This window comes from Vicugna pacos, chromosome 6 (genome assembly GCF_048564905.1).
Source record: "Vicugna pacos chromosome 6, VicPac4, whole genome shotgun sequence".
NCBI classification, from domain to species: domain Eukaryota; kingdom Metazoa; phylum Chordata; class Mammalia; order Artiodactyla; family Camelidae; genus Vicugna; species Vicugna pacos.
The window spans coordinates 91,402,749-91,420,722 of record NC_132992.1 but is presented as its reverse complement, the minus strand read 5'-3'; the positions used below and the strand labels follow the sequence as shown (position 1 = coordinate 91,420,722).

At 57.1% G+C, this 17,974-nt stretch overlaps 1 protein-coding gene across 3 annotated transcripts; it reads left to right on the top strand.

Moving 5' to 3' along the window:
• The first annotated feature begins 1,957 nt into the window (after nt 1–1,957).
• On the top strand, nt 1,958–16,859 carry SLC25A29 (solute carrier family 25 member 29). Of its 3 annotated transcripts, XM_072963707.1 has the most exons (5): nt 1,958–2,288; nt 8,496–8,539; nt 11,360–11,430; nt 13,426–13,509; nt 13,795–16,859. In XM_072963707.1, exons 4-5 carry the CDS (start codon nt 13,447–13,449, stop codon nt 14,551–14,553), a joined length of 822 nt encoding a protein of 273 aa, XP_072819808.1. In that variant the 5' UTR covers nt 1,958–2,288; nt 8,496–8,539; nt 11,360–11,430; nt 13,426–13,446; the 3' UTR covers nt 14,554–16,859. The 3 variants fall into 3 exon arrangements, with proteins under 3 accessions (XP_072819808.1, XP_015098840.2, XP_072819807.1); XM_015243354.3 differs by lacking the exon at nt 11,360–11,430; XM_072963706.1 differs by lacking the exons at nt 1,958–2,288; nt 11,360–11,430 and adding an exon at nt 3,288–3,389.
• The last annotated feature ends 1,115 nt before the right edge of the window (nt 16,860–17,974 follow it).

Here is a 17,974-nt window from a genome sequence, read left to right as displayed (position 1 = left end):
AGCTTTCTGAAGTTCAAATATTGAGTGTCTACTGTGTATCAGGCTGCTGGCCCCCTTCCCAAGGACCCCCAGGGGGTCAGGGCTCATGCAACCTGTCCCCAGAATGACAGGAACTTAAAGGCACTTGCATTCTCTTAAAAACAAAACAAAGCAGCTCCTTCTTGTCTCCTTATTGATTGTCCCATGATAATTTTCGGACTCACTGCCCTGTTCAGGTTCTTGACTTTCCTCTCAAACCCCCCAAAACAGGGATGGAAGCAGAAAGCTTCACCTCCTGAGGACTCAGTGACCCCCTGTTCCTAGGGGTGAGTTACCCAGATGGATGTAGGTTATCCAGTTTAATTGCCATGGCCTCGGAGGCCTCCAGCCCTACGAGTATTCCCATAGTCAACTCCTGCCCCCGTTTGGCTCTGGGCTTCTTCTGGGGCCCACTCACTGTTCTGCCTTACAGGCCTTGTGAGGCATGAGCTGGGTCAGCGGCTGGCGATAGTCAAACCCAGGCCTCCAGACCCCTAGTTCAGGGCCCACCAGCCATCACAAGCACTGGACTAGGAGTCAGCAGACCTGGGTTTGGGTTTCTGCTTAATGAATGTTCTATGTAGATCCTAATAAAAGGGAACAACACATGATCGTTGGATTCCTGGTGGCCTCCGTATCACCATTGTTCACTTCTTACCGACCCCTGACGTGTACCCCTGAGGACCAAGTATAGCCTAAACCTGTCCGTGAGACACGTCCATTGTAATCCCCACCCCGATTTCAGACCTGGTAAAATGCAAATAAAAGAACAGTGTGATCTGCAACCCAGAAACACCGCCCGGTGTGGTCCTGACCACAGGATCGTGAAGAAGGAAGTTCGGACCAGGCCTGAAGGCATGAAGATGTTATCTGACTCTCATTGATGCAGAAAGCCCCCAGCCAAGCCCAGTCCCAACTGGACAGACTTCGCGACGCGCTGGGGAAGGAGGCCAGGGGACCGGAACCCTCCCCAGGGGACAGGGAGGGGTCGTGGCCACTGTCAATCTCAGGTACCTGGGAGGGAAGGGAGCGCAGGGAGCGGCGTCGGACTCCGCTCCTACTTAACCCTCCATCTCCCGCTGTCCAGAGCCCAGCGCCCTACCACTTCATCACCTCCGCACAATCCCTCCCCTCTGCCTGGCTCGCCCGCTTCCCAGGCCTCCCAGAGCCGAGGCCGGATGACCGCTCCCTCTGGCCGCCGCCAATGGACGCGCCGCGATCTGGTCCCTCCCGCCTCGCAGCTCTTGAGCCAGTCCAGGAACCTCCCCTGCTCCACAACCTTCCGCGGCTCCCGCAGTCAGCGCTCAGGTGAGGGCCCCCGAGGGCCTGGCCACGCCCTTCGCCCCGCGCAAGGTGGGCCAGGAAGCCAGAAGCCCCAGGCCCACCGCCTGGAGGGCGCACCGACGGGAAGGGCGAAGACTCCCGCAGGTAGTGATTCGCCGCCGAAGCAGTATCACAAGTAGTGTCCGAGCCTTCAGGCCTCGGAGGGTCCTGGCGCTGCAAGTCGTTTGCCGCGGTGTGTCCCCATTATACAGGAGAGGACCCTGAGGTTGGGCGGCCGAGTTGGGATCTGAATCCAGGTCCCAGGATTCCAGGCCCACTCCAGAGCGAGTGCACGCCACCTCTGGCCCAGCTGACCCGCATCGCTCACGCCGGGAAGTTCCCGAGCCGAGCAGGCCGTGGGCCCCCCGGCCCGACCTAGCTCCACGGTCCCTCCGCGGCGAACACCAGGTTTCCTCTCCCGGCCGGGCTGAGCGGGCGGGCGCACGAAGCACATTCTTTGTCTGCAGCGCCTGTGCACCTACGCCGCCCGCCCGCTACGTGCCCCCCGCCCTGCCCGCCCAGCCAATGAGGCGCGGCGGCGGCGCGCAGGGCCCGGGGTGTTGTCCGCGCCTCGCTCGCCCATTGGTTGAGCTCTGCGCCCCGCCCGAGCCCGGCCGGCCGGGCTTGGGGGCGGGACTCGCGGCCCGAGGTGAGGGACCACCGGCTGCGAGCGGAGTGTAGCTGGAGTGAGCGCGCCGGCTGGCGAGGGACGTTCGCCCGGCGAGGAGTCGCGCCCTGAGCCGCCGCCGTTGTCGCCCCTAGACCTCGGCCGGCGCGGGGCTCCGCGTTAGGAGGCGGCGACCAGGCCAAGTCCCAGCCCAGCAAGGCCGGGGAGCCCTCGACGGCGACCTGTCCGGCGAGGGGCCAAAGAAGGAGGACAAGGAGGAAGGGCGGCGTCGCCGGGGACCCGGCAATGGCGCTCGACTTTCTGGCTGGATGCGCTGGAGGTAAGGAGGCAGGCGGGTCCGCCATGAGGGCCTGGTACGGCGGGCGCCCGGAGCAAGGCGTCTGAGATGCGAGGCCAGCTCTCCTAGGAGCATTCGGCCCAACGGCTTACGCTGTGGCTGAGGTTTCCTCGTCTGTAAAATGGGACAACAATGCTCTCGTCTCACCGAGCTCTCGTGGGCGTAAATTGGCATCAAGCCTGGAGGGCGCCTAGCGCGCTGTCCTCGAGGGCAAGTGTCTTTTAAGTCCTTCGGGGCACGTTCGTACGAGAGGTCGGGGGCTCCGGGGCAGCACCGTGGCTGCCAGGGGCCTGCCAGAAGGATGCCCCACTGCCGTCCTCGCCCGAGGTCATCGGATGGCGAGGCCCTGAGCATCTCTCTCTCACCTCCTCCTCCGGCCCCCACCCACCCGGAGCGGGGTCTCCTCCCTGGGCCCAAGAAGTTTGAGACTGGCGCTACCCACTCTCCCACAGCCCGCCGGGTGGGGCTGGGGCCAGGCCACCGGACGACCCCCTAGTGGGATGGCCTAAAAGGCGTCGAGTCACGTCTTGGCGCCCCGTCCCCTGATTATATGCCGTTCAGTGAACTGCTGGGAGGCCAGATACACCCGGGTGGCAGAGTGGCCCTGACACGCCATGTGAGCTAGGCCTTGGGCACACGCGTGCGTGTAGCCGGTATGGGGCACCTTCACCGAGGCGGGGACGCGGCGCTGGGGTCCTCTCTAAGCCTGTGTACCCAGAAGGACCTGAGTCTCTGCTGTGGCCTGACCGCGGGCGTTTCTCTGCTTTTACTTAAAGGGTTAATTTATTCAACAAGTAGTCAGTGGGAGCCTGGTTTAGCTATCAGGGAGTGGGGCTTAGAGACGCGGCAGAGGACCGGCTGAGTGGCCCCAGGCCCGGTCCTGCTCCGACGTTTCCCACGACGGATGCTTCTCTCCTCCAGCACCCGCCCTTGTTTTGACTCTGCATTGGCTTGGGCTCGCTCCAGTAAAGCTCTCAGCTACCTGCCAGCGTGGGCATCCTGGAGGAAGAGGAGTGACTAGACTAGCAGTGGCCTGAAGCCTTTAAACGGTGCGGCGCAGCTTCCTGCTCTGGGCGAGAGGAGGTTGGTAGAGAAGGGAGTGTTCTAGGGAAGTGTCCCCTGTGGTTACCCAGTCGGGTCTCCAGGCCTCAGGAAACGAGGCTAGAGGAGAGGAAGAAACCCCAGAGCTTCCTGTAAATTGGGGAGCATTTTTCCCAAGCCCAGGATGCAGAGGAGACAGGAGAGGTCGGTCTCCGTGTCCAGCTCGCAATTCCACCCAACTCCATCCCACTCTCTGCTCTTCCCATCCCCCTCGGGGAACCTCCCCAGTGCCCTGCTACCAGGCCGCTGACTCCTCCTGGGCTCCAGACCCTTCTCTACTTAACCCCAGTGGTAACTCAGTCCCAGGGCTAATGCCCCTTTCCAACTTCTTGGGGAGTGTGGGTTCTTTCCCCAGAGGGATGGGATTCCTTCTATACTCACACAGGTGTCCTGGGAGCCATGAGGTTTGAGGTTTGGGCCAGGCCCTTCCTTCAGACACACGTGTTAAGTCACTCTGGGCTCTTGCTGGTGCAAGGCCCTGCCTGGGGTGTCTTGTGCTCATCCTCACCAAGCCCACCTGGGAGAGAGCCTGTGTAGGTCCCAGGGTTGGAGTAAAGACAGGGTCCAGAACTCTGGGGAGCTGTAGGCCTCCACAGCCCCACCCCACTACCTGGATCCAAGTGGAAGCATAGGGCAGGTGGTGCCCACTTCCCCTTCGTGTGGATAGAGGGTCAGCAGCTCCTGGGCCCAGGGACCCTTTCCTAGTATTAACCCAGGAGAAACCTAGGCCTTGAGAAGTGGAAGGATTAGTGCAGATCACACTGGCTCCTCCAGTGGGGCGGGGCCGCCCTGCTCTCCCCTTCCCCCAGCCTCAGGGCGCTAGGGGCCGGCCTGCAGGACAGTGAGCTGATTGTGTCCCAGGCCAGCCTTCTGGGCCCCTGGCACGGCCTGGCCAGAGCTGAGGGGCCGTACAGAAACTATGCACAGGCGGCACCCCTACCTGGGGGCCCGGCCCCAGGGGCCCCCGCCTGCTTCCTTTGGGTTTGGGCTCCTCAAGGCCTAGGGCTCAAGGCAGATGATGGCTATCTTTCCAGGGTTGGAGTGGGGGGTACTGGGGTGGCTGTTGATTCCTGGGAGGAAGCACAGTAAATCACCTCTGATTGGCTGAGTGTGGGCCTCGTGTCCAACATCACTCTCAGGGAGGCAGGGTGGGACCTTGATTGGCAGTATCCCCGAGGCTTCATGGGGTCAAAGGATCCAAATGCCTACCCACACTCCCCCACAAGGGATCAGTCCTAGGTCTTGGGCCCACTGGACCTTGGGCTCTGGATGGAGATCTTCCTGCTGTGAGTATGGATGGGAGGTGGTGCAGAGAGAAACTCAACCGTTGGCAGAGGGACCCCACCATGGGGGACAGGTCAGTCATCCTGGTGTTCCTTCCCACCACCTCTGCTGCCAGGTGCCTCCAGGACAGTGGTCCTCACTCCTGCCCTGGAGGGTCATGGGGTGGCAGGGGTGCCCCTGAGAGTCCAGCTCATGTAGGGCAGTGGGCACTGGCTTTGGAGTTGGGGAACAGGGTCACTTCAGCTGCTGTGGCTATAGGCCTCAGTGTCCTCTCGGGCAGATGGCTCTGCAGGCCTCCTGGCTCTCAAGGTGACTGGGAGGTTAAAAGGATGGGCTTTGGGGGACTGGAGGGCCCCACAGTCCACTGTTCCTATGGACGGGCACGTTTTGGGTGAGGGTGACCCAGCCCTTTGCCTGAGGGCACTACAACAAATTGTGGGAGAAAGTAGGAGATCCTTGGTGGGGCTCTCAACAGAGCTGGTGGGGTGAGGGGTGCCCCGCCCACCCTGGAGGCTGAGGAAGGCTGAGGCTGAAACCTGGGCAAGCCTGGAGCGAGAGGCAGGGCTGTCCACTCACTGGAAGGGGACTCCCCAAGATGGGCCTGGCGGCGGGTGCCGCGGCTGGAGAGAGGAAGAAGACAGGTGGCAGGCAGACCCCGGCAGTGCTAGGTTTTCAGAACCCAAGGAGATGCAGTTCCGGCCCAAGAAGGGAGGTTCCAGAACTAGGATTTTCAAAGTCGTAAAATTCAAAACATGAAATGAAGAAAAGGGTAGATCTCAAATGACAGAAACAAAAGTGTGTCTTGAAGACCAGAAACACAGAGGTGGGAGTCCAGACAGAAAGACAGACTTGGGGTGTCTTTTCCCCCAACCTGTGAATGTTAGGGGTTCCAGAGGGAGAAAAAGTTCTAGAGATGATGAGTATGATGAATACCTAACAGTGGAAATCTTCTCTGACCAGAAAAAAGCGAGTCTGCAGACTGAAAGGGCTGGGGGAGTTCCAGGCAGGGTTATTTTAAAGAAAAAAGACACACACACCCTTGGTATCTCCTGGTGACAGTCCAAAAACCTTCAGATAAAACCTCAGAGGCTTCCTGACAGAATAAATAAACTATTGGCAAAGGAGAAGAAATACAGTGTCAGCGGGTTGCTCATCCACAGAGCTGGAAACCAGAAGATTCTGGGACACGGCCACCCTAATGGCCTCGGCCCGGAATCCTCACTAGAGCACAGGACCGTTTTCCCAGATGGCGTTCAAGGAGCAGGTTTTGCAGATGAGCAGGAGTTCAGAGGGTGTGTCCCCATGCGTTACATCTGAGGGACATAATCAAGAAAGGCTCCAGTGATCAGAGCAGAGACAGATCCCTCCAAGGTGGGGGGAGAGGTGTAGAGGGGAGGGAATCGCACCGACTCTGGTGGGGCTTATAGGTGAAGACCAGTGGAAGCTGGCAGGGTGGGAGTCTTTTTGGGGTGGCTCTTAGGGGTAGTGTGGGACGGTGGGGGGCAGAGAGCGCCTCCTCTCTCTCACCCTGGGATGGAGGTGTGTGTGACGGTTCTGACCCTGTTTCTATGTGATGATGATGATGAGTGTTAGAAAGCAGCAGTAACACTTAGATGAACCTACAAATTAACCAGCAGAAAGGGAATGAGGAGCAGTTTGCCTGAACCAGCAGAAACGTGGAAAGGGAAGGGAGTACAATAAATCATGCCCAGAAAATAAGATGGAGGCACGTCAGATCTCTTGTCTTGGCAAAACCTGAGACTGCTTCAGACGGATGGCAGAGACCACAGCCCAGCTGTAGGCTGTTTGTGGGACATCTGAAGCAGAGTAAAACAGGGCCTGAAAATCAAGAACTAGACAAAACTGCACCAGGCACATGTGACCCAGCAGAAGGCTGGATTGGCAAAGTGGGTGTTAAGGTCCGGAGCACTGAACAAGGGAGATACAGAGACTAAAAATACAATTTATGTACCTTTTGTATAACTAATGTTCTTACTAAGAATCATTCCTCTAAAATGCAAAAGCCTAAGGGAACCCAGTGCACAGATGTGGTAGCAGATGTGATTAACTGGACAGCTGATCAAATTTAACAACTCAAGAAATATATTATAAGCCCACCCATGTGCATCAGGTAATCAGAATGACAGCAAAATAACAGAAAAAGCCTCCCACTATCATAGTAGAGCCTTCAGAATTTTCTTTAAATGAGTAATTTCAGTCAAAGCTTCACTACAAAGTTCATTCTCTCTTCTGGTTACCTCAAAAATACAGAGAAAAAAATAATTTCATTAGATGACTAAATTCACAGAAAAGCAAAAGCTCTGAAAAGCAAGTTTTATATAATGGAAATTCAAAACTTGGGAAATTTTTAAGAGGCAAATATCCTATCAAAGTTTTTTTAAGCATTATAGTTGTCCATATAGAAAACAAATACCAGCAAAAAAAGCAAAGTGTCTCAAATCTCAAATCTTTTTTACAAAAATCTCTGGTGTGACAGTGGGGAGAAGTTTGTTTTTATCAGCCTCAACACCTAATATCAAAAGTAGAAATTGACACAACATTGTAAAATGATTATAAATCAATAAAAAATGTTTAAAAAAAAAAAGAAAGAAAATAAAAATACAATTTATGAAGAAGTGCAAGAACTCCCATCAACTCTGGGGCATCCCCCAGCACCGTGCCCAGCTCTAGCAGGGAGGGGGATGTGTGGTGAAGGGGGAGGGCTCCGGGGCCAGGTCTGGGGCAGATCTTGGCTCCACCACTTGCTTAGCTGTGTGGCGTGGACAGACTGCTTTTCTGTGTCTCAGTTTCCTCATCTGTAAGATGAGCAGGTCTTTTCTTTGTAGGAATAGCAGAGGGGGTGTCAGTACAAGACTAAGGACAGTAACCAGTAGGCAGGAACGTTACTGTTTGTGACCCAACAAGTGTTGGCTGGTTTTAATTACACACAAACACCACTAGCAATAAAAGGAGTGCTTTGAGATGTACACCCATGAAATTCTAGGGAGGAAGGCATGGGAGTTGGTGTGGCAGTTACTTGACCTCCCTGAGCCTCAGTTTCTCCTTCTGTGAGGCGGGGGAACAGGACTGCCTGATTCACAGGGATGTCTACAGCAGTGATATGTACAGCACGCAGGACTCTGAGAAGTGTTTGTGAGCCATTTGGAGGGAGAGCCTTTGTCCTTTGAGGGGGTGCTGGGTTTTGGCAAGTCCGGGACTGATACGTAACCAAGCATGAATGCAGAGTCACAAGCTGGCTCCCAGGCAGAGAAGAGGGGGTGGGAAGCCAGCACCTGTGATGCATCTGGTCCTGGGTCGGCACTTCCAGAGTTGGGGGCTGCCCTGGGGAGGGTGACGCTCACACCCATACAGGTGAGGAGAGTGAGGCTCAGACTCAAGGCCTTTGTGAGCTCAGCCAGCTGGTGGATGACAGCAAAACTTTAAATCTGCATGAGGCTCTGGCCCCAAGTCCAAAATCTCTGGAGCCCTTGACCATGCTAGGTACTGGGGAAATGGGACCATCTTAGAAGCGCCATGTGCAGCCTCCCAAGGGGCAACTTCTGTGGTCACCTGCAGTGAGCGGCAGGGCGGACTGAGAGACACCAGCTTTGAGTTGGATGGATCCTGGCTTGACCTTGGGGATGTCACCCTGACCTACCCCGGCCCCACCCAACCCTGGCCATGAAGATGAAGGGGCTCCCGGGCCCCAGGCACACTGCAGCTCCCACACAGTCCCAGCCAGGTCTCCACCCCACACTGCGGTTTCAGGGCATTTGGGTCACAAGTCCTCCTTTCTTCCTCCAGGTGTGGCAGGCGTGCTGGTGGGACACCCGTTTGACACGGTCAAGGTGAGTCTCTTGTCGCGGTTTTATTCTCTGGCCCTTGTGGAGGTACAGACGTTGGAGGGAGGCCCACAGGGTTGGGGCAGCTGGAGGCTCCTTTCTGATGACCGCCGCAGGGACACTTCCAAGGTCTTCCCACAGGTTCTAGAGTAAAGGTAGACTCAGGGTTCTCCCCGCTGCCCAGGCGAGCGGCGGCTTGTCCAGCCGGCCGAGCGGGCCTGTCCTCCTGGGTCTGTCCTGTCGTCTCCCACCCAGGGCTGAACTTCGAGATCCTTCCTGGGGCTTGGCCAGCTGGGACTTAGGGGCCAAAGTTACGTTTCCTTTTGCCCAGAGCGGGCACACCCACACTGTCCTTACACAGAACTCCAGCCAGCTTCCTAAAAGAAAAGTTCAGAGAGAAAATAACAGAAAAGTCAAACCTTGTCAGTCCTTCCTGTGTCTGTGGTCTTCACAGGGCAGTGGTTATCAGTGCTGAGAAAGTGAGCGGTCATTTCCTGAGGGCCAGTGTGCGCCCGCGGGGTGCTGATGGCTCCACACTGTGGCCCCTGTGCCGCGAGCCTGCACCTGGGACACTGTCGGGCTGTGGGCTCTCCGATGCCTCTGAAAGGAAACCAAGGAAGTCCATGTTCCCAGCTGGAAATTCCCAAATAAGATTTTCCCCCTGCTGTTGGCGTTTTTGTCCTTAAACGAGCCAAGTCAGGGCCCTTCCTTGCCAGCTTCCCTGGGGGCCAGGTGAGCTGCAGGCAGCAGGCACTAGGCCAGACCTTGTGTCTCGCCGTCAACACTGAACTTGGCCCCACTTCCCACTGGGGCGAGGGCAGAGCGCAGGCGAGGCTGTCATCCCTAGCTGGCAGAGTGGACTTCCCATCTCTTTTTTCAGGAGCCCAGGTGTTCCTGGGCCGAGAACAGGTCTTGTGAACTAGGGCTGGGATTTCCTCCAGGAAAGGCATGAGGGCCCTGCTGTATGCATTGGCTCTGACCAGAAAAAGTCCTGTCTCTGGGGCTCGTGCCCCTCCAGGCCCTCTGCCAGCCTTCTGCCCTGGGATCGTGGCCCGTCACGCTACCTCTGACCTGCACGGTGAGGGGCTGGCAAGATCACTGAAGCCTTTGTTCCCTGGGCTCAGCAGCGTAGTTTGTGCTGGACGAAATGCAAGTTCTCATGGGCACCTATTTCCTCCCCGTCCACTGTGGGCAAATTTGGGGAGGAGGCAGAAGGGTCAGGCTTTCTGGCCAGGCAGGAGCCCCTGAGTCCCCCAACGCACCCGCTGAGAGTGAGGTGCTGTGGGATGCTGTCCCGTGCTCTGCCCAGCTGACCACCCATGGAGCCTGCCTGCTGGCCGGGGCGCCCAAAGCAGCCTGGCCAAGGGCCCATGCTACGCCGTGCTCTATCTTGTGAGTACCTCCCAAAGCTGCATCCAGCCAAGAAGTACCTCTGAGTCTCTTCCTCAGCCCAGCTTCGCAGAGGTCTCTGCCCTCAGTCAGTCCCACCAGGCGGGGGTGGGGGCACTGTCCTGGTGCCTCCAGTTCCCTCTGAGCACCTGAGCCATGACCTGGGCCCCCTGTAGTAATTCAGATACAGGATCCTCTCCACCCCACTGAGTTCTTGCCTCTGGGACACCCCCCACCCTTACCTGGCACCTGGAGGGTGGTCTTTAAGGAAATCCATTTGTAACTGTGGCCCACCAGCATCACACCTGGGCAAACCTGTCTTTACAAGCCAAGCTTTTTACTATGAAGGGGGAGAACCTCCCCCCCCAGGAATGACCACTGCCACTCAACCTTGGACCCCACCTGTCCCACCACGGGCCCACACACTACTACACTGTGCTGACTAGAGAGCACATCCACTTTAATGCTGTATCCCCCTGCCTTATTATTTTTAAACTGGCTGTTTTCCATTATGAAATTTAAGCATTCTAATTAAAAGAAATTTGGGAAATGTGATAGATTTTAAATGTGTTTTAATCATCAGGTACATACACATCTTTTTGGCTGGCTTTCTATTACATAAGTGATATAGGTCATAAACAAAACAAAACAAAACAAAATGTTAGCCATAATAGAGAAATATAAACTAGAAAGAAAAAAAACAACAGTCCTTTATGTAACGTTCCCCCAACCCTTGTTACCGATTTCTACCGACAAACAGGCATGCACGCGGACCCATGTATATTCCTTGCTTTTGGCAAAAGCGGGATGTGCTTCTTAGCTCTGCGGCTGTTGTTTTAATTGAAATTCCACACGTGGAGAGAAGCACACACCTGCTGCATGTGTGAATCGTGATGATCATCCCACACCTGAGGAAAGAAACGAGGCCAGCCCCCCAGAAGCTCCCCACTCCCCTCCTGACAGCTCCGCCCTCCCCTTCTCCAGGCAGCCGCCATCCTGACCTCGCACCGTGGTCCCTTCTACCTCTTCTCAAACCTCATGTGCTTGGGCCTGTGCTCGGAATCTGTGAGGGGACACAGTGCTCCATGTCCATCCACACTGTCTCAGGGCCGGGACATTTGCAGTTTGTTCCTCTAAGTCCTTAGAACTGAAATTTGAGTCCAAAATTTGGTTTTCCCTCTCTTGGCCCAGAACTGCAGCCACTGGCCTTAGACACACCACCTCCACACGTGTTTCTGTGGGAAATTTATGTTCTGTCCCACATCGCTGGACATGACAGTAACCAGAGACGCCATGTCTGAGCCTGCTTTTCCCAGGGAGCAGCTGTCCTGGGCCGGGGAGGGAGCGGGGAGGCTGGGGGCTGGCCTTGGGGGTCCCGTGCCTGGATGTGATGTTGAAATTTTGTGTTGCTTTAACTGCCTTTACTTTCTGAGCTAGGGGCTGTCTCCATCCATAGCAAAATGTAACTTTGTTGTAGATGAGCGTAAGCCTCACCCTGGAGAGCGCTAGTAAGTACAGACCAGGTGAACCCCACGCTTCTCTTCCCTGTTCTCGCTGAATCAGTCCCTGGGCCTGGACCCCACCCGGCCCCGCCCTCCCCACCGAGTTCCCTCCCGGACTAGCAGGGGACAGGGAGGGTGTGAGGTGAGCCTGGACCCAGCACAGGTCCTGGGGAGGGGGCCCTGGTGCTGGTTGAGAAAAATCAGCCCCCTCTGGATCAGAGGATCTTCATGTTGGGGTCTCTAGCCCATGTGGGGAGCTGGGAGCTTCCTGGGCTGGTGTGTGAATGACCAGTTTTCTTGCACAAGGTCCTGTCCCTCAGAATGTTAAGAACCTCACCTCTCAAAGTTTTGGGACTTGGGCCACTGGGCCACATTTTACCTCCAAATCTGGTCCTTTAGACTCCTAGACAGCAGGCTCTCACCCCAGACCTGGGGGTCAGACACAGACAGGAGTAGGCCCCTGCAGTCTCTTGTGGGACCTGAGCTGGCCTGAGCCTTGGCTTGAAACCATGTCCAGCCTGCTTAGAGATGCCACCGGGGTGTCTGAAAGTGCGACCCATGGATGGGACAGCTCTGCTTCATATCCTGTCTGCTAACACAGCCCTGGTGTCAGTGTCAGGGGCCACAGGAGGAAGAGGCGGTCCCCCAGAGACCCCAGAACACTGAAGGGAAAATGAAAAACCTCGCATCACAGAAACAGCCTGAGCCAGAACTCGTGGTGTTAACATCTTAAAGTTCGCTGAGTGGTTGTTTTCCTCCTCTGGGCCTTATTATTATTTCTCCTCTGCCTTATTATTATTATAAGGGTGGGGAGGGGTGCTGGGGTGAACGCTGCAGGGGCCCTCAGTTGTCAGCTGCCTCTCAGAGCAGGGGTGCCAGCTGTCGGGGTCCTTGGGTGCAGAGGTGGTACTCTTTTCCTCACAAAGCATATTCTGTAAGTGCATTTGCCAACAGACGATCCACCTGGTCTCACCAGGCAGCACCCCCGCCCCACCCTGGCCTCGACCAACACAGCCACTCATGTCCTTGGAGGGGACAGCCTTGGCCGAGTTGCCAAGTATCTCTGAGCCTCAGTCTTCCCATCTTTGAAATGGGAGTAACCAAACCCATCTCAGGCTGGTAATTACGTCCCAGCCTCTCTCCGCTGCCCAGCACAGAAAGGCGCTCACGCCGTGGCCCTGGCTGTGAGAGTGATGATTTCTGTCAGAGCTGGAGACCAGCTCCTGAGAATGGGACTTAACCTAGCTCCCTCCACCCCGTGACATGGATTCTGAGTTAAGGAAATGTGTTCCCACTCCGCACCGTGGGGCCTGCGTATCCAGCGCAGAGATAAGCTCCCCGTCAACAAAGAAGGCTTTCACAGTAAGGTTCTAGACTGCTGGGCTCCAAGGGCAGCCAAACCTGATCCCCCAGGTCCCAGAGCTGCTGACGTGGTCCCCAAGGAGGCTGTCAGCTCCTCTCCTGCCACCACTTTACTAACTCATGACCACTGCCCTCACCAGGGGCCCCTAGCAGAAACCAAGTGGGAGGCCCGTGAGGCCCAAGATGCCTCACTTTTAGAGCCCATTGCATGCTGCTAGCCCCCGATAAGGGGAGAGTGGACGCTAGACCCGGAGCCCCTTTGGCATTGGCCATGATTTGCCACCCGGACAGTGGGGAGATCTCAGGAGATGCCTCATGTCCCACTGTCAGTATGTAGTGCAGAGAGAGTGAAGCAGGGGGCTTACCCTCTATTCATCTGAGGTCTTGGGGACCCGCTGCCCCTCTGCAGCTGGCTGCCTCTGGCCGTTTGCCCACCGATACCCCTCCCTGAGGAGGCACAGACACCCAGCCTCGCCCCGCCTCGCCCTGGAATTCTAAAAGCCACAGAAAGCTACTTAGCTCCCCGCTTCATGCGTCCAGCCTATTGCCTCCTCGAGATCTGGGCTGACCAAGTGCCAGCCCCAGGGAGCTGGGTGCTCTTGCCCTGGCTTGCTGCCTTTCACTGGGCCCCCCTTCCAGGTGCGGCTTCAGGTCCAGAGCATGGAGAAGCCCCAGTACCGAGGGACCCTGCACTGCTTCCAGGCCATCATCAAGCAGGAGAGCGTGAGTGACCTGGGCCTGGGACCAGTGGGGGTGGGAAACCAGCCTAGACTGCTTCACTCGCAGACCACAGAATGGGAAAAGCAGGCATCCGGGTAACTATTGGGCAAATCCTGGCTTTGGAAACGGGAAGCCCAGGCCTCTGAGATTGAGGACTTTGGTTCTAATAAAATTCTGTTTGATGCTGGTGACCACTTGGGGTGGGCTGGGGGAGCTGTCACCAGTGGGGGTTCCCTGGGGAGGGGGGCAGGGCAACCCAAGGCTGACATGGCTTCGTGCGCCCTGCAGGTGCTGGGCCTGTACCGGGGCCTGGGCTCGCCCCTCATGGGACTCACCTTCATCAATGCGCTGGTGTTCGGAGTACAGGGTAATACCCTCCGGGCCCTGGGCCAGGACTCACCACTGAACCAGTTCCTGGCGGGCGCAGCGGCGGGCACCATCCAGTGCGTCATCTGCTGCCCCATGGAGCTGGCCAAGACACGGCTGCAACTGCAGGACGCGGGGCCCGCCCGCACCTACCGCGGCCCCCTGGACTGCCTGGCGCAGATCTACCGGCAGGAAGGCCTGCGCGGTGTCAACCGGGGCATGGCCTCCACTCTGCTGCGCGAGACCCCCAGCTTCGGCGTCTACTTCCTCGCCTACGACGTGCTGACCCGCGCGCTGGGCTGTGAGCCGGGCGACCGCCTGGTGGTGCCCAAGCTGCTGCTGGCGGGCGGCACGTCGGGCATCCTGTCCTGGCTCTCCACCTACCCTGTGGACGTGGTCAAGTCGCGGCTGCAGGCCGATGGGCTGCGGGGCACCCCCCGCTACCGCGGCATCGTCGACTGCGTGCGCCAGAGCTACCAGGCCGAGGGCTGGCGTGTTTTCACGCGCGGCCTGGCCTCCACGCTGTTACGCGCCTTCCCCGTCAACGCCGCCACCTTTGCCACCGTCACTGTGGTGCTCACCTATGCGCGTGGTGAGGAGGCCCAGCCTGAGGGCGAGGCTGTGCCCACTACCTCTGCTGCCCCAGCAGGTCCTACCCTGGCCCAGCCCTCCAGCCTGTGATGCCTGGGACCCTGGCAGGGAAGAGCCCGACCTCCCCAAGGACCGCTTTTCAAAAACACAACATAGATATAAATTGACCCCTGGCCGATTGCCCTGCCCAGACTCCCAAACTCCATGGGTCGTGGACTCCATCAGACCTGGGTTGCATTCTCCTCGGCTGGGTGACCTTGGCCACAAATTTGACTTTCTCAGTTTTCTCCACTGTGAAACGGGGATCCTCGCACCCACGTCGTACAGTCAGGAAGCTCAGAGATGATGCCTGGTGCAGTGCCAGCCTGGCACGGTTACTTTGAGTCTTCCAGAAACCCAGCCAACACTCCATCCTTCCCTGGGATCCCAGCCACAGCCCCACAGGGTCTCTCTCCCCATCGATGGGCTGCTCAGCGACTCACTAGTTGGAAACCCTCAGCCAGGCAGAGCTCTGGGGACGTCTTGGCCTCTTGTGTGGTCTGTATGGGACAGGCAGGCAGCTCAGGCCTCCTGGTGTCATAGAACTGAGCCCTCTGCCAGTGCCCACAGCTTCTCCATATGGCACTGCCACGAGTACCCCTACTGCCAGTCCCACTGGAGGGTAACCTGGGGGACCCACTAAGAAGAACCTTCTAGAGGTGCCATATTAGCCTAGGGGCTGGAGTAGGGGAGTGGGCACAGGCCAGTAGGAAAGGTGATCTCAATTAAATACAGCTGAGGCAAGGGAAGTCTTTTCACCATCTGGGCCTCAGGCTGCCCATCTGTAAAATGGGGGCATAGGTCAGCTGACATCTGGAGCGCTGGCCTACTACTGCCATCCAAGTTTTCCTGACGTGTGCAGAGGGGTCAGCAGGGAAAGCAGTATAGGGAGCCCCCTCCCCAGCAGGCGGTGTCTTTCCTAGGCGATCTCAGTGCCTGGTGTTTCCGCGAGGCCAGGCAGGGCCTGTTAGTGGGCACAGGTATGGCAGGTTTGGACCCCTTCAGACCGAACAGCACCTGAGCCCACCCTCCAGGGGCTGTCACCAGGAGCAGAGTGGAGGTGTGAGCTTGGGGCAGCTTGGCACTTCCAGTACATTGTGGCCGTGAGATGGGACGAGGAGGTGGCGAATGCTTCTGTACAAGTTGGAGGTGACTGAGGTCTCCTTTGCCCTGAGTGAGGCTCAGCCTCCTGGCTGATATGATAAGCTCTCCCAGGAGACAGACTGTTCAAGGAAGAAGGACTCCCACCTTGTGGCATCGTTGTTGTACAGAAACCACCAAGGGAATAAAGTGTTCTTTGTTTTTTCAAGAGAACAGGGCTGCACTTGTGGATCACAGAGGAAGGGGTTTCCCCACCCCCTCACTGGAGCCCGAGGAGCCGGCTTGGTGGCCTATGTGCCCTCAGGCCCTGATGGCAGCCCCAGCTGTGTGGCCTGGGTGGGCTGTGGGCTACCCCTGGATCTTCAGTTTCCTCATCTACAAAATGGGGCTAATGGAGGCCTGGGGATTAAGTGAGTAAATCTCACAGGCCCGTTGGATGCAGCTCAGCCATTCAGCAAGTGATGGGAGGCCTGGTGCTCACCGTCCTCCAGCTGGAGGCTGTGTGCTGTGACTTCTCTGGAAAGGCTGCAGTGTGGAGGCTCAGAGGACTCTACCGGAGGCCAGAAACGTCTTCCCAGAGCAGGGAGGTTTCCGTGGAGCTCTGAAGGGTGAATGGACCTGTCCATCTGAGGTTAGACCTAACCCAGCCTACACGGCCTCTGAGGGCTTCCTGGAGGAGGCCTTTCATGCCAAAGGGGTGTTGTCTTCATGTCTGCCCACCCCCACATCTGCTCAGCCTCCTGGCGTCAATCCTGGGCACCCTGAGTCTCCACAGCTGCCAACCTGGAGTCTCTAACCTTCCAACCACTGAGCCAGAAGCCTCTGCCCACCTGCAGAGGGAGCAGGAGAGAGGCCCCCCTCAACGTTCCCTCCTGGAGGGCGCCTGCTCTCCTGGGCCTTTATACCCCATTGAACCCCCAGCACCAGCCTGTGACGTCAGGCTTGTCTGCAGTTACCAGGGACAGGCGGGTGGGAAGGGGCTAGCTGGTGACCCCAGGCAAGGTGTCCTCAGATGCATCACAGGCTCCATGAACCCAGCGGAGCCCCCAGCACCCCGGGGTCCCAGGCAGCATCCTTCTCCAATGAAATTTTCCTGGCCTCTCTCCCTACTCTTTCCTCTGAAAGAAACCATGCAGATGCTAAAACCCAGGGTCCCCCATTCCCGCCCAAGCCACTGATGGTTAAACATCACCAAGTCAGGCAGGAGGACAGGTTGGCAGAGGTGCGGGGTTTTTAATAAATTTTTGGACACTCCATCTTCTCCCTGATTTGAATTTGTATTTATTTTATTTGGAATGAGTAATACAGTAATGTGGTTAGAAATACAAATGCAAACAGACCCCACCCTGTACAGCGAAGAGGAAAACTTGTCCCCACCCCTCCCAGCCGGTGCCCCCCTTCCTGGAGCAGGACCCCCTCCAGTGGCCGGAGGACCTGCCAGCAAGTCCCGGGCAAGTCCCAGCATGTGGGGACCTCCAGGCTCCCGCAAAGCCTGGCCCAGGGACTGACCGTTCTGTTCTTTGCTTTCTGCAGTTGCCGATTATCTGGGAGACTGTAGCAGGTTCCCATAACAATGTCCCACAAACTGTGGCAGAAACAATAGACATTTATTCTCTTAAGTCCTGGGGGCCAGAAGTGTGAAACCGAGCTGTCAGCAGGGTTGGTTCCTCCTGAAGTTTCCAGGGAAGAACCTTTCTGGCCTCTCCTGGCATCAGGGGGCCGGCAGTCCTTGGCTTGTAGGCACATTTCTCCAGCGTGCCTCCATCTTCACGTGGCCTTCTCCCCTCTATGTCTCTGTTCTTCACCTCTTTTTATAAGGACACCAGTCGTTGGCTTGAGAGCCCACCCTACTCCAGGAAGCCCTCTTAATGAATAAGACCTGCAAAGACCATTTCCAGATAAGGTTGCCTTCGCAGGTACCTGAGGTGAGGACCTCAGTTCAACCCACGACAGAGCTTTCCTTAGCAGTGTGTTCACACTGGCCACGTTTTTGTAAATAGTTGTGTGGCATTTCTTTGGGTGACTGTTCCTTATTTCTCTAGCTAGGCTAGGGAGAGGAACGTGGAGGAGACAGCTGGACGGTCTGAGAGGGAGACCAGGCCTCCGCGGCTAGAGGTGGCTGAGTGTCCAGATCCCGCCAGTGAGATGGAGGCAGTGGCTGGGCTCTGCAAAAGGTCTGGACACAGCTGTGGCACATTCCTTGACCTCTACCCCTGCCCCCTTTTCCTGATGAAATGGAGACAGGGTACCTGCAGGCATGTTCAGATACAGCGGCCCTGTGGCCTTGGTGGGTCACTGAGCCAGCCAGCCTGGCCCGGGGAAGGCCGCACACACACTGGCTCAGCTTCTCTGTCATTTGCCACCCAAATGC